The 21,940-nt window shown below is 40.9% G+C and overlaps 1 protein-coding gene across 4 annotated transcripts in view; it reads right to left on the reverse strand.

Moving 5' to 3' along the window:
* nlgn1 (neuroligin 1) overlaps positions 1-21,940 on the reverse strand; it is a 209,201-nt gene that overhangs the window by 91,446 nt on the left and 95,815 nt on the right. For 3 of the 4 annotated variants that reach the window (XM_048253152.1, XM_048253153.1, XM_048253151.1), the window contains 2 exons: positions 5,709-5,768; positions 1,675-1,827 (listed from right to left, as the gene is read on the reverse strand). In XM_048253152.1, the coding sequence (XP_048109109.1) occupies positions 1,675-1,827; positions 5,709-5,768 (213 nt within the window). The remainder of the gene's footprint in view (positions 1-1,674; positions 1,828-5,708; positions 5,769-21,940) is intronic. The other variant, XM_048253154.1, reaches the window with a different exon arrangement.

Below are 21,940 nucleotides of genomic sequence, written 5' to 3' on the forward strand. Positions count from 1 at the left end.
GCGGTCTGCGTACTCAACACCTGGGTCAGTGTTTCACACGTGCACCTTTTCATCAACGCTGGGCCGGTTTCTTGACAAGACTTATGACCCAATTCCTGCTGTGCAATTATTCACTGTAGCTAGGTAAGACTGCCTAGTGTAACAAAGTGCTCAAATCATACACATCACTTGGGAGAACCAATAGTAACAACAAAACCATGAAAAATCTTCGATGTAAAATGTATCACATTTCAGGGAGAATATTGGTCTCTTTTAGTACAAAGCTTTGATTGAACAAAGGTCTCCAAATGATTTACGATTACAAATGCACAAAAAAATTGTGAGCCTGAATGCCTGTCTTATTTAAGATGCAAGCAACATGACGCGAAGCCATGTCAGCTGTCTGGTTATTGCTGAAGGGAGACGATGGGAAGGCCTCGGCTCATAAATCCTGAACAATTCTGATAATGACGCGCAGGAAGCTCAGCACGTTCCATTCCATTACCGCTCACTGCCCTCCATACACAAAGCCCACAACAGCCTGCGGAGGAACCCTGTGTCCCCCATGAAAAAAAGAGCCAGCAAATAATAAATATGTCAGTTCTCATGATCAGATCGTGCATACCTCATGGCTCTACAAGTTAGAGGAAAAAATAGAGGAAAACAAATCATCACAAAAGAAAAAAGAAATATTTTTATAATAAGGTCCACAAAATACAGCCCAACAGGTTCAGTTTTGTTAACAGGATCGTTTCAGAGCAATGTTCATCCATCCACTAACACTGTCAAGCCAAACTTTTCACAGACTCAACTATTCCTCTGCAGTTCATTTAGCTGTTTTTCTCTCTGGCAGCTTGAGGTTGAGACAAGGAGACGGACATCATCTTAAATTGGGTATAAAAAATGGACAACAGCATACAAAAAATGCTAGCCCAGAAAAAGAACCTTAAAAAATCATTTCACCTCATCCAACACAGCATGTGTGGGTTCAAAACCTCATAGCTCTCTGCTTCCAAACTTTTTTTTTACTTCATTCATTTATAACATTCTCTTTTTTCAGCAAAGCCTATGGGAAGTTTAGCTTAGCTGTTTAACATTCAGAACGCCACTTACCTTATCATCGCCAGACAAGAACACTCTGAGATTCACTCCAAAAAATTCTGGACACACAATACAGAACATCCTGCAGCTCCAGTCCTACAGCGCCTCTAAAGATTTCCCAGGCATTGAAATTGTCATTATCTTCTAAGGGCATTCTTACTGGCCTCTATCATTTAGCTACTAATCTAACTTTCTTTTTATAAGTTAATAATTCCAAAAACTACAATACCAAGGTAATGAGAATAAAATTCTAAATTGTTCTCTGATAAAATATAGTTGTAGTTATAAAAGTCTAATTCCAGCATTGTATTGATGGCAGTAATAACCTTCATGATGCTCTATCTACATAAAATTTGGCTTTCAGATAAATTCCCTTTGACAAGCAAAGACCTCTTCTACTTTTTGATTGTTGCCATAGGGAGCTTGAACCTGGCGCCTTTTTGTTAAAGAAGGACGTTTTACTATCAAACCACTTCATATTTAATATGAGGTGTGAGCCTCGGTTTTTTAGCATGACACTCACCTGACCAATTACAGAAAGTACTCTAAAAGATGGACATAAAGCAAAGGATGGAAAAAGAGCTCATGTCTTACCTAGCACTCCAAGCCGATAGTTCACAGTTATGACAATGACATTGCCATAGCTTGCCAAGATGCTCCCGTCAAACATATTCCCTGTGCCCTCCATATAAGAACCTCCGTGGATGAAAACCATCACTGGCTTGGGACTGCCACTTTCACGAATGTCTGGAAAGGGGAGAGTAAATAATTAGCAATAAATAATAAGGGGGAAATTAATACAACATGAAATGCCATCTCAGTAGTGTCTAATTGTTCTTTTCCCCTTCTTGCTACAGCTTGTGACATAGGCTAAGTTGTATTAATGGTCAGAGACTAACTGAGTTTTAATTTCCTATGCAACATATACATCATATTCCAGGTGACTAGAAACTCCCCACTTAATAACAGTTTAAGGTGAACTAATGTGATCGAGGTTTGGTTTGCTCAACACAGGCCTGTGTTCTTAAATTATTACTTTTTTATCATTTTACTTTATTATTATTTTACTCACATTATTATTCTGTGTTTTACTACAGCACAACTGTTGCTGTTTTGTTTTTATTGTGTTGTTGTGTTTATCTATGGCGTGCAGTATAATATACTATAATACACTACACGTCATAGATTAACACAACAACACAACAAAACAGGTTAAACGTGTGTATTTGTGTGTGTGTGTGTGTGTGTGTGTGTTTGTGTGTGTGTGTGTGCATGTCTATTATTAATGTGTTCTCAGATTTGGGCAAAAAACACACTCATATCAAAATAAAACCATTCTGAATATGTATTTCTCCCAGTAAGCATGATATCTCATCTAGATGTTTTTATTTTTGTTGTGATACTAGGACCTGAAGCAGAGCAAGGAAGGCTGACAAATGTATGTACTGTCCAAACATTATGAATTTGTTTGAAATTGTAGCCTAAAATTATTCAGGATATTTATTATAGGGTATGTTAAATAGTTACATGCTTCAATTAAATTGCATCTCATTTCATTCCATATCTATTCAAACCCAGTAGAATACTCATAATCACGTTCCTCTTCTGCAAACAAGAAAAGCCTTTTATCAGGGGTACAGTGTATCCACGCACACATTAGATGTTTTTATTGATGTTTGGTGGTAAGGGACATCCAAGAAGTCTCTGAGTAAGCAGCAGAACGAACACAGAGCTATTATTTGTAATGATATTCCATACTGTTTACTCTTCTTCAAAAAAGTCTTCCTCATATCATCCAGTCTTTTGTTTGCTGTTGTTTTCCTTCCCAGGTCTGGCTCATGTTAGTTTTCTTGGATGGTCTCTGATGGGATCCTGAGAGACAAAGAGAACTCTCCTCCTCTTCTTAACGTGGCACACTTTGAGGCTCATCGTATCCTCTTTCAGAAAAGGACCATCTCATTGTTGTTTGTCAGTGGGTGATGAACCCACTGTGTTTACGCCGGTGTGGTCTGGAGACGTTGGACACTTTAGTGTGTAAAAAAAGTATTCTGTATATAAACAAGGTCTATCTGCAGTGTGTGTGTGTGTGTGTGTGTGTGTGTGTGTGTATGTGTGGTGAGTAGTCTAGAATCACTCTAAAGACATAAGGGAGAAAACATGAGAGAAAAACATAAATAAAGAGTTAGAAATTGATAAACCGGGCTGGGAGAAAACAAGAAAGGAGTCAGGAGAGAGAGAGAGAGACAGAGAGTGATGAGAGTGAAACTCAGGATTATTAACCTACAGAATATGAGGGCTGAATTCTCCCTCTCTTCCCTCCCAAAATCACATATCTGAGTCTTCACATCTTCCATTCACTTTGATGAATTAATTGAATCACAGCTGAGCAACGGGACTCACACGAGCCCGTAAACTGGCACAGCAATGATCTGGGAGTCTAATGCCAGATAATGACAGACATGAAATTCTTCAAAGAAATTAATACTCCGTTGTTCCTTTTTTGTTCTGTAAGGGCTGAGGCCGCAACAGCATAAAAAGGGCCTTTTGATATTGTATATATTACGATTTAATGTCTGTGTCTCAAAACTTCCTTGATCAATAAGAATAATACTGAGGCTCCATGCATTTTAACATCTGCTTAGAGGCCAGAAAAAATCCTTCTCGCATCAAAGTTGTTGACAAGTACTGCACATCAGACATCTCAGAGGAACGAATGTCAGTAAGCAGTAAGGCATTTGTGATGTGCTTGTGTGAGTGTGTACAGCTGCTCAGTATGTGTGCACGGAGTTTGTGTTTACGGTTTACGGTTACAATTGCCATGTGAGTTTACTAGGAACTTGGTGTGATGATGGGTGCATTCCAATTTTGTTGCGATATGAAAATAATTTCCCAGTCTGAACGGATGTCATTCTGCTGGTGTACACACTTTAGGTGCCAAACCATCAAGACAATGGGACGCTACTGGAGCTAAGGCCCAAACCCAATCAGTGCCTCCCACAGCATTGTGTCATAGCCAGCCACTCTTGATCCCTGGATTGGGCTGATCACTGATAATTGTTTAGGGATACCAGTTCCTCTGTGCTTCTTGTAAGAATGAGATGGCACTTCCCCACTATTGTCTGTGTGTGCCATTCTCCCCAGCCATCTCCATCTCTCTGAGATGTGGGTGACATCTGACCTTGTGTGCACCTGAAGAAACCTTGATAAATAAAGATTTCCAGACTGGTTGAAACCAATGAAGCGCAACTGCAATTCCAATGTCATTTCAAGATATCCTCAGCAACAGATCCTTGAACTGCTTCCATTCAATTTGATTAGGGGAACACATGATATTATTGCCCATCAGCATCAGATATTGTTTGTGCCTTTGTGTTTGACTCTCATTTAAAGTGTTCATTCCAGGGAAAACGTATCTGTTCCATCATGAGGCTCCTTCAGATTAAGAATGGGTCGGAGATTAAATGTTCATAGTGAAGAGCAGAGGTAATTCCAGAAAGTTTGCTTGAAAAATGATAGTCCATCAAGTAAATCAAAAACTGGGTGGCAAAAAAGCTTGGAAAAACACACTAAAAAATCCAAGGTTGTGAGAACACAGTGGGGCAAATGTCCTGCTGTTTACCGAGTTGTAATGCTCAGCTCCTGTGGGGTTGGGGGTTTAAAGTATGTGGAACAGTTTAGACTTGTAAAGCTCTGCCGTGGGACGTGGCTGCCTCTCAATGAGTTCACGGAGCACAAGTCTCATGGCATATTGTCTTCTGTAGTTAAGAGGATTGTTTGTTTGCCCTGAATTCTTTATAAGTCAACGCATGACGGTTTGCGGGGCTTTCTGTGTGTCTGCATGGTTCTAATCTTTTGATGTGCAGATCAAAGACAGCTGCCTCATTCCCTGTTACATTTACCCTAATTGGTGCTTATTTCATGAGATCATACTGGAAATTGTCCATATTAAGTCTCTGTTCTGTCTTTAGGACTGAGGAGAAAATACTCTAATGAAGTCACGTAAGGTATCCTAATAATACTGTCGCTATGACAGCATAGTAATTTGTGATATGTATATTAAGATACTGCTTGTGATGAGTCTTATATTTAATAGCAACAAATATATTTCTATTATTCCAATGGGGATGTTTTCATCAGATCCAGGAACAGACTATGTTGCGTAGGAAACTTACTGGCTGCGCCAAAAAAACTGTCTATGATTAAACTATTTATTGATGTTAGCACTGATGTACAGGCTACAAAGTAAGACTACATAAGTAGTTGTCAAAAAGCAGAGGGGTTAAAAATCATGCAAAAATGTGTTAAGAGTTGGCAGTGGGGTTAATAATAATCAGTATTATTGTTTAAGTAGGTGGGATGCAGTATGTTAAAAATAAACAAAACAAAAGGAGAAGTCAGGCAAAAATCTATGGTGGGTTATTAACATTTAAGCAATTTTGGAATGACGGGAAACATTGAACATACTCTGAAAACATCAAGCAAAAAAGACAAAACACATCCAGCCAAAAACTAGGAAGAAAAAGAATCTTCACTTTCAAAAAAAGGACAAGAAAATGTAAGAAAAACAAAGAAGAAAAAAACTGGAAAGGGTTTCCTTTCATGCAGATCAGTTTTGCACCAAAAAATACCTTCGTCCTCTGCACCGTCATTATCACCTAAATCATCACTCTGTTTCTTTGTAAGGGGACCTAGGATCAAGAATGGAGAAGATGGAGGAAACAGAATACAAGAACACACAAGCCTTTCAATAAAAAAGTGCTTCAAAGACAAAGAACTTTCACTTTCGTCTTTTTCTCTTGTATGAGCGTTTATCTTAAAGAGCAAAAAAGAGGAGATCTAAACAATTAAATTATTCAACAAATGTGGGTCTGGCTTCTATAAAGTATCTACAGAGGATTGTTCCTGCAAAGAAACAAAGAAGAAAACTCTAGTGGTTCAACTGAAGCCCCTTCAGAAGAAAAAAAAAGGTTGCAAAAACTTTTTTTTTGCTTGCAAGCTTTTTACCGTATTTTGAAATGGGGTCAATGAGTAAATATCAAAAGACGGTATCACTGGTCACTGGCAGACTGTTACAAAGACCCAAGACCTAAACGGCCCATATTCAGAACTACATAAAAATGGCATATTCATTGCATACATTAATGTGTCAATCATAATGTACAGAATTACCTTTAAGATTGCATCATGCTATATTATACTTTTTTATATATAATTTTATCACATATAGCAAAGATTTTAGAAAATGTGAGCATATTTTGGCAAAACCAACACAGTATGGTTAGGCCTATATCAAAAAAATCTCAGCTACACTTGTTTTGTGTTTATAATAAGGTCTAAATCCATTACATAGCCAACCTGCCCAAATGAAAATAAAACACAGGTGTATGAGGTGGCTCCAAACACGTGGGCAGTTCATATATAGCAGTTCACTAGCTATGTTTATTTTGTCATCAGCAAACCATAGCACAAGCAACGTGGCAAAGGTTGCTATACTGTATAATCACTGTTCCTGTCTTAATGTTTTCTTTGTTTAAAAACTATACACAAACATAGACTCTTAGACATACTCCCACACACAGCCACACTTAGATACACATGGACACACAGTCACACATATAGAAATACAAACAAAATACATGAGCTCACAACATGGACATTATTATTCAAAAAGCAGAAGCCATCATGCAGGACCTCCTACTGTATGCATGCAAAGCAGACAGGAGTGTACAGACACCAATGAAGAGAGAGAAAGAGAGAGAGAAAAAGAAGACTGAGCGTCCGTGAGAGAGAGCTAGGCGTCAGAGCCTGAGGTGTGTGCAGGACTGCTCTTGAATTATGGCAAGTGGGAGCTTTTTGCAGCCAAATACACAGTGTGTTCAGAGCCATGCAAGGCGTTGAATAGCACTGATCCTCCACAATATGACCTGGTGCACGGGAGAGGAGGGGGGGCGGCAGGTGTGTGAGGCAGCATGCATTGAGTAGAGACTACTCCAACAGATTATGGCAACACTGTTTCTTTCTTTTCATTTTGTCCCCCGCCTTGTGTGTGTCACACACGTGCAGGGAGACAGGCTGAGCTGGAGAAGAGAATGGCAGTCAGTACTGTGGAGGGAACAATCAACGTTAACAGCATGATTATTGTTTTCATACAGCTGGGTTTGGCGTCTTCTGATGACTTTTCTCTGAAAGATGAATACATCAGTAATTAAACAGCACATTCAATTGACAAGAAGCCTAACTTACAATATGCTAAGCAAGGTACAGTAGCATACAGTCTAATCAACACACATTTTGCAAACACTTGATTAGATATCAGTTTGATCTGATTATAGTCTGGTTGGTTAAACTAAATCCTAAAGATTGTTCAATCTTAAAACAGACATCAAAAAGACAAAACTATTTGGAACCACTGAACTGTTTTATAATATACTATATCATGCACTCATTAAAAGAATGTACAAAAGTATGAATATACAAGAAGTTTCCATGGAGAAAACTCCTTCCTACAGCTTGGCACAAGAGAAGACATCTCCCCTGCCAAACAAGTAAAACAAATAAGCCCACACAATAACCCCAGCTATAATGAAAATGACCTCAATCTCTCTCCTGGTGGTCTCCCAGTGTTAGTCCCTCATTACGGAAATAGATTTTTATCTATGCATAATTGCTTTGAGTGCTGTGTTCGTTATCTTTGGATGGGGCAAAACACCTCTAGTCTGACCTCCTACACCACATACAGACAGAGAGAGACATGTGCAAACCACAATGAGACAAGTTATGTTTTCTTTAACACAATCTTTTGCAGTGTGTGTGTGTGTGTGTGTGTGTGTGTGTGTGTGTGTGTGTGTGTGTGTGTGTTATCACAGGTTTTCTTGGCAGCATAACAGGCTTAGAAATAGTGCTGAAGCTATTGCAATAAGGGCCATAACAGAGGTTGTACATATTCTTTTATACTATGACATATTTGCCAGGACTAGCACTATAGGTTAACAGCCATCTTTAAAATCCATAGTTGAGTGTGCAGAGGTATGCAATCACATTCTCATGAGCGTGTGAGGGATGCATTCAGGACTTCTTCCTACACTTGCAATTCTTGCAACGTTTGCAATGATCAAGAATACATTCAGCAAAACAGCCATTCCGGTCAGAATGCAAGAAATGCTGTTGCACACATTGTTTGTTGAGAAATACTGTAGCATGTGGGTACTGAGAGTCATGTGAACTGAAGAAAGAAGGGCTGAAGAGACTTTCCCTCTGATAGATCCAGTGGTTGTAACAGTGCACACACACAGTCATGAGAAGTTTCAAGGCTGGTTCAGAATGAGGGCACAGTAGCTTAACCTGTGGTTCGGTGTCCTCTCTCCAACTGTGATAAGTACCCTCACTCTTCCACTGCTGCTCTTACTCTCTCCCCCCCCCTTTCAGATGCATTCAGCCAGGTATCCTATCTATCACACACACACACAAACACACACACACAGAGAGAGAGAGAGAGAGAGAGAGAGAGAGAGAAGAGACAGAGAAACATACAGCACACAAACACACCGACACAGAGAGAGAGAGAGAGAGAGAGACAGAGAAACAAACAGCACACAAACACACACACTGACACAGAGAGAGAGAGAGAAAGAGAGACAGAGAAACATACAGCACACAAACACACACACTGACGCACACAAAAAGCACCCTCCCCTCGCATCTCTGCAGGATTTCTGATGGATAGATGGCTGGATGGATGGACAGATGGAGGCCCCACTCTGACTCTCCATGCTGCTGCTGCACCTCTGTGTGCTGGGCAGGAGGAGGGCAGAGGTGGAGGGGCGCGGAGGTTCAAGGGGCACACCTGTCTCCTCTCCACCTGTCCATAAGCACAAGTGCGGGGCAATGGAATCCTGCGGCACGGGCCTCTGACCTCTCACCCTGCTCAGTCTGCCTCAGCCAATCTCTCTCTGTGGGACTCTTTTTCTGCCTCTTCTCCAACCACCCCCCCTACACACACACACACACACACACTTTCCCACCCACTTTCAGTCTCACTGCATGGGTTCCTCTAAATCCTTCTGCTTTTGCTTTTTGACTTAACCTTGCTGTGGGCGCTCTGGTACCTTTCAAAGGCACGGAGGCGCAGGAGACAGAGATGGACATAATGATGTGTGGAGAAAAATGAAATCCTCACTCTTTCCATAGCTGCCATAAGAAAGAGGATACAATAGCAGACACACACACACACACACACACACACACACACACACACGCAAGCGCGCACACACACACACACACACGCATTCACATACACACACATAAATGCACGCATGCATGCACGCAGACACATACAGTACACACACGCGCACGCACACTTCTTCTTTTGACATTATAGATTTTGTTTACACCTCTGACTGACAAACTGCAACTTCATGCTTGAGCACTCAGTAATGCAGGGAACAGTCTAAGTACAGTCAATTCCGCAGCCTGCCTCAGACCTCAGCGTCCTGACACACCACAATGCCCGTGAGCAGCCCGCAGGCCGGGTAATTAACACTGGGTGCGCAATTGATTTCAGATTGGGTACATCGACACTTTCTTCATCATAAATGTGGAGAGACCAGATGTAAATGGAAACACATCACCTCCCAGGCAATGGTTGAATAAACACTAGCTGGTATACTCTACTTTTTTAACTAAATGCTATTAGAAAAAGGAACAACATTGAGATGGTTGAAAATGCCATCACTTAAAAGTGTCACTTGTATGTGAGCTGTGGGTTGGGAGAGGTGATCTGAGGGGAAACTATTACACTGGGAGCCAGAGAGCATAGCCGAGGTCTACAGCCTTTGCTGCGGAGTTCGATAAATGCTGATCTGACCAATCAAACACTGTGCCAGGACCCCAGAGAAATGTTTTCTTGGTCCTCTGGAGAAACATTTTACTCTGGGGGCTTGGCTAATCCACTCAGTGACTGGGGAGAGGGAGCACTAGATCTTTTAAATGGATGACTCAGGACCAGCTGGCACCTGAGATAGAGTATGCATTACCAGGGCCAGAACATGTTTAGAAACAGCTGATGCAATTATGAACCCCTCTCCCAGCCCACGCACGGGGGCACACACACACACACACACACACACACACACACACACACTAGATGGTAGTAAAAGAGCAAAGAGCGTCTTGTACTGTGGTAATCAGTAGCATTAGGTTGCTCAAATAAGTGTACAACAAAATGGAGAATGGTGCAGATCAAAAAGCTGATGCCTGAAAATGGAAAAAAAGGAGTCCAATAGTGTACGCTTGTTGATTGCAATTACAAATTCAACTGTTGCAGTGCATCAATATGAGGACTATTTTAAGATATGTCTGTTCAGGGTGATTTTTTTGGTAAAAACAGATTGATGCACTAATGGTGTGTAGTTTGACTGCTTCCTGGAAATAGTAATGTCAAAATTCTACTCAATTTATTATTTACCACTTACAAGCTAACAAGACTAGCTGACACGGCTCCAGCAATGCAATATGACAAAGATGTACTCTTAACACTTTTGACCTGAGTTGCAAAAAAAGGGAGAAATACACAATTATTATTATATCTGAAGTTTAAAAAGAAAATAGCCTACAGCAACCGAAACTAAGTGGCCAGTCAGAGGCACACAATAACATATAAACACCCATGCATAGCCAGTCAGACAAGAAGAATATCCTCTGGCCATACACACAAAACACATCTTCCATCCAGAGTGTAGATCTATACGGAGCCATGTTTTCCACATGCCTGCCTACGACAAGGATTCTCACAGATCTCCACGGTAACACGCCCAGGGCGACCATCCACGGAATATGGAACTAAAAGCTTTTTCACAAGCAGCCACATAGCTCTCTCACCTCCAGCTCCCATGGAGCAAGGCATCTTAACGCTACACACTAGCAGTCAAGCCTGGGAGAGACAGAGAGAGAGAGAGAGCAAGATGCACAGACAGGGAGGACAGACAGAAGAGTGAGAGGAAGGGGTGCATGACAGAAAGACAGGAAAACAAGTATGTGTGTGTGTGTGTGTGAGAGAGAGAGAGAGAGAGAGAGAGAGAGAGAGAGAGAGACATTTAACAAAAAAATCATGAGAGAAAAAAAGAGATATTTCAAGAAATAAGTGCCATTTGATTTGCCTGTCCCTTAACTCTGACTCAGGACATTAACCCAATGCTTTACATGGCCAAACCAGGTATTCTCCCTGTAGATGAGGTGCCATTTCCTCTGAATGATGCCACACAATGGTTGTGTGTTCAGCACGGGAGGCTTGTCAAAAGCGCACTGACTCCTGACTCCCCAAGCAGCCGTTCTACATGACACGGATGTGTGTACAAGCCTTTCAAGTCCTCGCAGTGCTGTCGTCGCAAGGAGGTTTTGTACCACAGAAGCGATACAGACGATGGATTCAAAAGATCACTCCTCTCTGTAAAACTAATTCAGGCCGTTGACAGCATGAATATTACATGGCAATACTAGAATGTTTCTTTTTCTAATGAATAAAAAACACTGCAGCTTTGCATCCAGATATATAAAGAAGAAAAATAAGCATCTACCCTGATGTGGAACTCTCGCTAGGCGTTTCATGAATATTTGATTCACTTTTCAAAAACATGGCTGACATTCTCCTTTCTAAGGAGAGGGGGTTATTTGCTGCCACCTGAAAGGGGAACTAACGCGGGTCCTGAAATATCAACAGCTAACGCCAACAGCTAACAGCTTTTTTCCCCCTCTTTGCCTTCCAAAGACCCAGGCAGGAGTGCAAGGGGAAATGGGGGACCGAAATGTCACCGTGGGCTCAGACTGTGAGGAGTCCGTGGCTCGTTAGGGCCGAGTGGAGATGGGGAACTTAAAGGCAGGTAGCACGGGGAAGGTTTCATTAGGAGCCGTCAGAGCTGTGCGGCGTGACACTGCCGAGATGACAAACCTCATAATGAGCCCTCTTCCTGTCGGGAAACAGGTGGGTGGGGCGGAGACGGGGAGCGTTTGATAGAGAGAGCAGAGCAGGTCAATCGGAAGAGGAGCATTCCACGGAGCAGACATTTCACTCCCTCATCCCTCTCCCCTAGTGTGCTCTCCTTCTCTCTCTCTTTCTGCTTGAGTTTTGTTCAGTGGGATCCTTCCACCCACGGCGGCTCAGATGGATGGAAATGTATAGACTCTATCTTGATTGCATGTGGTGTAGGATAGTGCGCACACACACATGATAGATAAAGAAAGAGGGAGAGAGAAAGAGAGGGAGAGAGAAAGAGAGGGAGACTGCTTGAGAAGAACAAATTACTTTCTGAAGGCAAATATTGATTTCAATAAAGCCTTCTGGTACAGGCAGAAGCACTATATATTAGAGATATTAAAACGCATTGGTATTACATCACAGTGATGTCCAGTGGTGACCAAACCGATAGGAGATGGCCAGCTGCCACTGTTAAGTCCACAAGGGCATGACTAATACACTGTAGATTAATATGGCTTCTGACAAACACCACCTCCTCAGCCCCTCCATCTCTGAGGCAGTTCTTTAAAAACTCCTCTATAAAGCATGCTCGTCTTTCTTTGTTTCAAGGACATCTTTCTGTTTTTTGCATTTTCATTTCATTTTCTTCTCATTTTCTTTTCATTTTCTTCTCTCCTCTGGAAAAAAGTTGAGGTCATTCTGAGTGTCTTTTTTATGTGCATTGTATCTCCTCTGTAATATCTTTTGTATGAAAGAATGTTGCGGAGTATGCGCTCTGATTGATCTGGACTGAGGATGGGTTGCATTAGCATATCTGCAAATCTGTACCCCCACCCCCACCCCCCTTATAATAATCCTGCAACGGCATCCACACTTCTGAGTGGAATAAAATAAATAAATTTGAGAGTAGAGTTGCTTATTAAGCTTACAGTAAATGTGACACTCTCCAAGATCTGTCTGCTGAAATTAATTTATTTTCCTCTGAACTCCGGACAGCCTTTAATGAGAAAGAAAACCCGAGATTGGAGGGATTTGACACATGTATTAGACACACTTTCAGCAATGGTGCCTTGCTCTCTTTCCCTCTACTCCCCCTGTCCCTTTCTCACAGTCTATGGTCTGGGTTTTGGCACTGAGGGAGAGGAGGAGGGGGAAGTGGGAAAGGCGAAGGGGAAACAGAGGTGGCTTGTTTCAACTCGGCATGCCTTCAGGCACCACCAGTGGATGGCAGAATCTACATTTGCACAAAAATATGGCAACAAAAAGAAGGAAATAGAAATAAAATACCATCACTATCAGGTAAGATTCAGAAAATTATAAATCATTCAGTGAGAGAACTGTGAAATGTATATTGGTATGTGTGTGTGTGTGTGTGTGTGTGTGTGTGTGTGTGTGTGTGTGTGTGTGTGTGTGTGTGTGTGTGTTTCTGTCCCTTAGCGTACCCCCTGTAGCCTCCCAGTCCAGCGTGCCATCTTAGCAGACTTATTAAACTCTTCAAGCACAACAGCTCTTTGCTGCGGTGATTAACAGTAATCTGACATTAGGAAGCAGGCCAGCTTTGCCAGGTCTCAGTGCAGCCGATGCGGCTTGGCTGGCAAGTCTCCGGGCATGCCACAGAGACCAGGGCTCCTCCGAGGAATGACAGAGAGGGAGAGCGGGGATGTTCAAAGAGGGGCCTGTCGTGTGTGGGGACGGCAAACGGACTAATTTGCCAGCGCATTACATTTTCACATCATTTCAATTTCAAAGTGCGGCGTTGTCAAGCATGCGGAGATGAAAGACAGCAGAGGGCTAAAGTGCACTGGCAGCATCGGTAGCTAGCGCCTGCTGCCGTGCTGCCGCCATCATCAACATCCTTCAAGCCCCCATCCTCGCCTCCGACAGCACGTCAGCAAAATTATGCATCATTTCCCAGCTCTGAAACAAATTCAAACCAATTCCTTTTACCCTCCATTTCCCCTCTTTTTGCTACACACACATGGACGCAAAGCAAAGCACAGATCGCCTTTGATGACTAGCTACAAATTACTAAATCTGTCTTTAATCAATTTTTAATTATGTCAACACTGAAACATAACTTCAGTGTCCTAGCTAACATGGCCTGAGATATTTTTGGTGGGAGGATGTCTGCATCTCTGTTTTTTTTTTTTAAGTTTGGGGAGTTGAGGGTCCAAAGCCATATTGTGTTGTCACTCAGGGATTGGACCGTCAGACTGACATTTTAAGACACACGTCTGCTGCCATTACTAACGCGTGCGTTGTTGCACAAAGGACATGAAATTGAGCAGCAAGTGTGGTTTTACATCACAGTAACATCTGTTTGTTTCCTCAGGCAAACAGATCTCATAAACATACACACACATACACACACACACACACACACACACACACACACACACACACACAATAGAGAGATGAAAGACATTTCTATGGAGTTTTTTTTATGGAAAAATATATTTCCTTGAACTACAATAATGTTCTCAAAAAGAGAGTTTTGCCTCTATCATCATGAGTGCTGCTAACCGTAAGCATGTCTTATCAAAGCTGAGTTTAAACCCAGCCATCCACTTTAAAGGCTCTGAGAGAAATTAGAAAAATGGGAAGAAGGTTAATAGTAATAGGCTTTTTTATGATGAGGTACACATAAGAAAACTAAAAGAAAAACAGCCAGAGGTACAGTTCATATCAAGGCAAATAGCTCAGATGGTATAAGCTAAAGGGGAAAAAAACAGACAGATTCAGCAGATGCTGAGATAGATCTTCAGAAATGGTGCTGAACATTCCATGTGTATTTTGGACTCCATCCACCACTATCATATTTACATACTGTAAACTAAGTATGATATAACCCCAAAAAGAAATGATAGGTACACCTGGAAAATTAAAAGAGTGTGAAAAACATAATTCTGAAGGACACTGAGGAAATTAATTCAATAAATACATTATATGTTTATCATCAAACTAATATTGTGAGAGTCATTCATTATTTGGCCTATCTACAAGAGGAAATTAACTTAGGGAAAGTGAAACAATGTATCCTCACAATACTACACTTCACTAACACACCAATGAGAGTGGAGAAACAAAACACTGCACTAGATCAATGTCCACCATTTGCTGATCACTCAGTTATATCAGCAATCAAGCCAAGTTGATTGATCTCCTTTACCTTTGTATTAAAGTTAATGAGAACTATAGCCTTTCACTTGATGAGTCAGTATTACATCCAATAGTGAGACATGCAAAACACTAAATTAACTGCAAACCAAATAGTGTCACATCTGCACAACTGTCAGGCAACTTCCAGAAGACAGTGACTAATCAATAACAGGAGAAGACTTAAGTAAGCATGTGTGCCTATACAAGCCTTTACACATGCAACAATTGTTACAATTGTAATAATTGTTACATTGAAAATGTAAATTTAAATCAGCTTTGCCCAGAATAGCCCAACCTAGTGTAACTTACATGCACCCCAACCACTTCTATGCAGTGTTGCTGGGGGATAGAATCATCAATGAATCAAACTTCACAATATGTCAAACTGTCACGTTTTTTAATTTATTTTGTATTTCAATGACACATGCTGGCTAGCTAATGATTTATTCTGCTTTGTGACACAAAACGGCATATCATAAAAGTAAAAAATGTGCTATAACTATGTTGTGCCTCTGTTAGAGAGTATTATAAATATTATGCACCAATTAGCTTTTATCAAGGTATCTTTTCCCATGACAGTCTAGTGAGACATATGCTGCAGCTCCCTATAGTGCATATAGACAGGAAGAGAAAGAGAGAGAGAGAGAGAGAGAGAGAGAGAGAGAGAGAGAGAGAGAGATGCCTGAAATACCTCATACCAGCATCATGGGATTTAATGTATGCTGAGCCACAGGAGTATAGTGTGTCAGGGCTGATGTGTGTGTGTGTGTGGGTGTGTGTGTGTGTGTGTGTGTGTGTGTGTGTGTGTGTGTGTGTGTGTGTGTGTGTGTGTGTTTGTGTGTGTGTGTGTGTTTGTGTGCGTGTGTGTGTGTGTGTGTACACATTGCGGTGGCCATGAAATACGACTCGTCAATGAAACCAACAACTGTGTGTCGCCCTTATCAGATCCCATCCTTATGGAGGACGCAGGCTGACAAAAATAGCAGTGACACTGTATCAGCAGCCCCCTCGACTCATTTCAGAGCCATTTGGTGTTTGCCTTCCAACTGTATAAATATGTACCACAGCAGTCCTCCACTGACAAAAAAAACACTCTGTAGAGAACGATAAAAAAGAGAAAAAAACTGGCATGAAGGTTGGAAATAGAGAGGGAGGCTGGGACAGTTACAAAGAGAGCAAGGTGGCGCGCCAGAGAGAAAGAGATGGACTGAATCCAGGCAGGCGGAGGGAAAATAAGTAATAAATGGCTGAAAAGGCAGAAGAAGGAGAAAAGACTAAGTTAGAGCTTATGAAGACAAAGCCAGGCAGACGGGTTGAAACACAAGTAAGAGAAAGTGTGAGACAGAAACTGAGTGCTCTTTGCAAGAAATGCTCTTCTGACAACCCAAGGCCCTGCATTGTCTTCAGAAAATGACTTGAGTAAATGCCTACATATTGCTACTCCAGGCAAGGGTAATGAACTAGTAAATTAGTCTCAGAAAGCTTTAATTAGTATCAAAGTATGCCAAACTGAAGTCAACCCATTAATCTGGGCTTCCTTCCCCTGCTGCTTTTTGATGACTTGAAAAGTGCACCACCAATAAAAGACAAAAGGAAAATGGATATGGATTTCCTCACTGAACTGACCAATGGAGATGATTAAGTAGTTCATCACACAAAAATATAGAATTCTTCCCACGGAAGCATCGACCTGTCCTATAGATACATTAAAAGGCTGGCAGGAAATCATTGGGCATACGGTCGACTATGGATCTCGTGGAGGACTCCGACCGATTGATCTTCACTACTGGGTGTATGTACTAATGCACTCACAGAGTGTTGGAGACCTAAGCAACAGTACACCCACTCACTCACTGATCAAATACATTAAAGTGACATCACCCTTCTGTGTTAACCACAGGACAATCATTGCCTCCTGTGTCCTGTACACTTTATTCTGAAACAGTGACAACTACTCAGGAATGTGCTCTTCATGCCCCTACAAAACACTTTTCAATTAACGTGCATGCCTTAGCTGTAACTTAGAGATAACACTGGACAAATATACTGATAGCTGATAGCTACTGATAGCCACTGATACTAATAGTCTAAAATCCAGACATGGTGGTGTTTTTCCCCATTAATTAATTCTGCTATTGTGTCCAAACAAAGTGAACTGAAATGTTAAATACACATGGGAGTGCAGATCAATAAAGATAACTTGTCTAGTTTGTTCAAACAGCACCAGCATCCGTTCACCATCATAACCTCATAATCCATCACACCAAACAGACTAAACCCTAGGCTTTATTATTTTACTTTATTATTCTAGTCAGAAAATATAATTTCATATAGGAAACTTAACTAAATAGGTGCTTTTTAAGGATTACTTCCTGTTCGTATTTCCAGTGAAATTATGCATTTTTGCAACAAAATAACTTTTGCAACGTTCCCTCACTGGGCACAATGATACTACAAAATGTTACATTGTTATGAAAACACACACACACATACCTTTTAAGAGTACATAAGGCCTACTTAAGAATACACATACTGTATGAGACAAAAGAAGAATTTAAGTTTTGAAACTTATTGGTTATTTTTCTTGGTGAATCATATTCCAAACAACACTTCAAAGCATGCAACAAAAAGTGCTTCACACAGTGCAGTGTGCCTGGAATTAAGTGCACAATGCATGAACTGGCAGCAACATTTAAAGACAATATTGAGGAGAAAAAACAATATCTGGCCATCTGGCCGTCAAAATCACATCTACTGTGATCTCAATGCACATATTTCACATCAAAATCTTTCACTCCACCCACTCCGACAAACAGGTACTGGGTTACCATGGCAGCCAGATAGAGAGAGAAGAGTGTGTGAGAGAGAGAGAGAGAGAGAGAGAGAGAACACATGGACTCATTCACCTGTTACTCACATTGCCGTCTCACCTTACACAATATTCTTGTATCCATCAACCATTGTATTGTACAGCAGGGGTTTTCCTGAATATGTGCTTGGTAGGACTGTGTGAGTGTTTGTGTGTGTGTGTGCACACAAACGTGCGTATTCCTGTGTGGGCATTCATGCAAGACGCAAGATTAGATTAGAGATAGGAAGCAGAGGCAATTGAGAGAAAGAAAATTCAGCTGCTTGCTGCTAACAATTACTATCATTACTTGTGATGCGGGTGATTGTGTGTTGGCATCAGTATGCAAATTTGACTGTTGTTTAGAAATCCAGGTCAAGAGAGATTGAGTGAGTGAGATAAATATGACAAAAATGTAAAAGGAGGAAGGAATTGTAAAAAATAGTAAAATTAAAAAACTATTTCTCTTCACTCTTCTTTTTTTCTCTGAAGTACATGATCAAGTATTATAAATACAGCTATTTACTTTTCTCACAGAATAATGAATTCAAATAAAAAGATTCAACTAGTCCACTAGTAGCTTCCCTAGACAGTTAATAAGTCAAAGCTTTCATAGCTTACTTTTAGGGCTGGACAGTATATCGGTATATAAATATATACCAGTATATTTTCAAAAGAGATAGACAATACTGGTTCTACCGATATAGTTGATCTGATGATACGTTGCGTCCGTGCCAATGTTTGCTCCTCTCCCTCCTGTGTCACCCTTTCTGGGCAACCTACACCCACTCTTACTCTTGACCCCATGCCAGCAACAGCAGTGTTGCATTTGTGTACATGATGTAAAGAGATAGTATTGACTTACATTAATATACGGTAACACTTTAGGGTAAGGGTACATGAATTATGAATTAATTCATGATTTATGTATTACTTAATATCTGATGAATCATTAGGAATGCACATAAGTTCATAGTCTGTCATTTGTGACCTCATACATGAACACCACATCACCTAAAGCATTAGGTACGGTGGGCACATACGATTGAGAAAGTCCTGCACATTGAGAATGGCAATCGACATTGCCGTCGTATATCGTCTTGAAAGCAGCTTTTTATGCATTTGTGTAGGAGCTGGGCAAGACATTTTTTCTAATTTCCCCGTTAATTTCTTCCCCGCTGTTTTTTTTTTTTTAAGTATTTTTTTGGGCCTTTTTTGCCTTTACTCGTGCATGGTATGGGCGCTGTAGCCTAAGGACATTTATCCTGCAGAGAAGTTGCTGCTTACATCTCGTGACAGTGCGTCTTCAGCTGTGCTTCATATGCGCCTTTCGCTATAGCCCAGTGTTTTCTTGCTCAGTGGAGTAATGCTTTTTAGATAGTGTAATATAGCGATTTTTAGATAATGTGCTAGACCACACCTTAGGTCTTAATTGCCACACCCCTGGCACATTGTTTAATAAAAGAGAAGGCCTGTGGAAAAATTTGAGAGTAAGATAGGAATATGCTTTGCGTCGTGATATGAATGCGCTATGCGCTGCATTTCTAATTGTCAAAATAGGGTCCATATACTACCAAAGGTGAGAAAACTGGAGAAAACATAGACCCTTTCAATAAAATAAAAACAAAAACAATGCTTGAACGTTCTATTTGGGCCCCAATCTACTTCCTCTACATTAAGATAACATATGGAATGTTAAAAAGGAAGTCTTGTGGGGCCAACTATGATGCTTATAATGGAACTCTCTTGAAAGGGTCTATACTTTGCATGTAAAAAGCAAAGTCACTTTTTATTTTTGCCTTCAAGCAACTACGTTTTTAAGAACAAGTCCAAAAAAAGTAACCTAATTTTCCCAAGCGACTTTTTTTAAAAAGAAGCCCAAATCTCGTACTATGAGCGGAATTGGCAACTCTGGTTGTAACAGCAAACTCTGAAGTGCTTCAGATTTTGTCCGTGGTTACTTCACATGTTTAATGGCAGATTGCAATCAGGGTTACAATTCCATTGTTTCCATGGAACTACTTGGAACTAACAAGATATATATATATATTTTTTTTGTAGAAACACAGCAATATGTCAATATGTAGGCCCATTTACATGTATTCATTTAGCAGACACTTTAGCAGCCCACATGAAGTCATTTAAAATATCTCATTCTTTTAAAAGACATCAACTTGAGTAGATTTTAGCTCAGTCTTGGATACTTAGATAATTTTGGGGTTTAAATAATACCAGGAATGAGCATAGTCTTCTGGGGTCTGTTTTTGAAAAGCATTCAAAGATTTTTTTATTTATTATAGGCTATTTGGTTTATAAAAAAAATCATAAACGTGTTTTGCATCTACATATCTTTAAACATTGAAGGAAACCCTGTCTTTGCATGCTCTTTTCATCACAGCTTGTGGCTTCCCATCTGTGAGTTTGATTTACAATTCAATATGTAACTCGTAGAAAATAACAGTATATTGTGTATACCATCATTCAGCCTGAAAATACCAATCACCCACCATATGAGCTGTAATGTTAGTATAAGTATAAGTATAGTATATATGTTCTTTTGATCCCGTGAGGGAAATTTGGTCTCTGCATTTATCCCAATCCGTGAATTAGTGAGCACACAGTGAGGTGAAGCACACACTAACCCGGAGCAGTGAGTTGCCTGCTACAGCGGCACTCGGGGAGCAGTGAGGGGTTAGGTGCCTTGCTCAAGGGCACTTCAGCCATGGAAGTGTGCAGTGCTCAACCACTTCCCCCACCCACATTTTTCCTACTCTTCGGGGATTGAACCGGCAACCCTTCAGTTGCAAGCCTAATGCCCTAACCTGTTATTTTCTACGAGTAGGCCACGGCTGCCCCTAAAGTTGCAACCCCATATGAAATTCATGCACAGCTGTCTGTGAACATGCCACGGAGGCAGAGACACTGCAGCATCTTCACCATGTCTCCAATTTCACCAGAAGAAAAAAATAACTTACTTTGATATATTAAAGCAACACCAAAGCACTTTTCCTCTGTCGCACGCACGTTATTTGAGTTTCCAGCACCGGCTTCGCAAATAACGATGTCCACAGACAAGGTAGAGTATGTTGCATGATTTTATGAAAGTATGATGTATTGCGACATCAGAAGCAAGTCAAATTTGTAGTTTCTTATGTCTCATTCCATCGATCTACAGATCCGCTACCCGATCTGGCAAACTTGCCTAGTGCGGTTATAGCCGATAGAGGGTTGCAAAGCGAATGCAGAAGTGCCGTTGACCCTATTACGAGTTGATGAACCACTGAAACGATTTTGGAAACATTATTTATTTATTTATTTGGCCTTTTTATGCTTTTAATGATAGTGACTGGAGAGTGACAGGAAGCGAATGGGAGAGAGAGCAGGGGTGGGATCCGGAAAGGACCACGGGGCGGGAATCGAACCCGGGTCGCCGGCATACGGTGAAGGTGCCCCAGCCAGTTGCGCCACAGCTGGGGCCTGGAAACATTATTTTAAGGTACAAAAAACTCTTTGGTGTTGCTTTAACTGTACATACATACAGTATATTATACCTATACATAGGTTATATATACATAGATGAAAGCCATTAGTGTCGCCTAGGATTACACCTACGCCTACGCCTATTATTTATATCATTGATGGGTAAGATCACCCGATGTATTATTATCTAATGTAAAGATTGCTTATGAGACAAGTTTATAGCCAGCATCAGTTGGACAGAATTAGTTAGTACCCTCTAGAGGTGCATCCTGTGTCTGAAACAGATGTCACAATGCCTTCTAGTTTGTGCTGTGTGACTCCCCGATTGCTCAGAGAAATAACTTAAAATAGCATTTCCAATGCCACTGAGACGTCCAAACATCTGTGTACCGAGTACACCTACA

Source organism: Alosa alosa, chromosome 9 (genome assembly GCF_017589495.1).
Source record: "Alosa alosa isolate M-15738 ecotype Scorff River chromosome 9, AALO_Geno_1.1, whole genome shotgun sequence".
Taxonomy (NCBI): Eukaryota; Metazoa; Chordata; class Actinopteri; order Clupeiformes; family Clupeidae; genus Alosa; species Alosa alosa.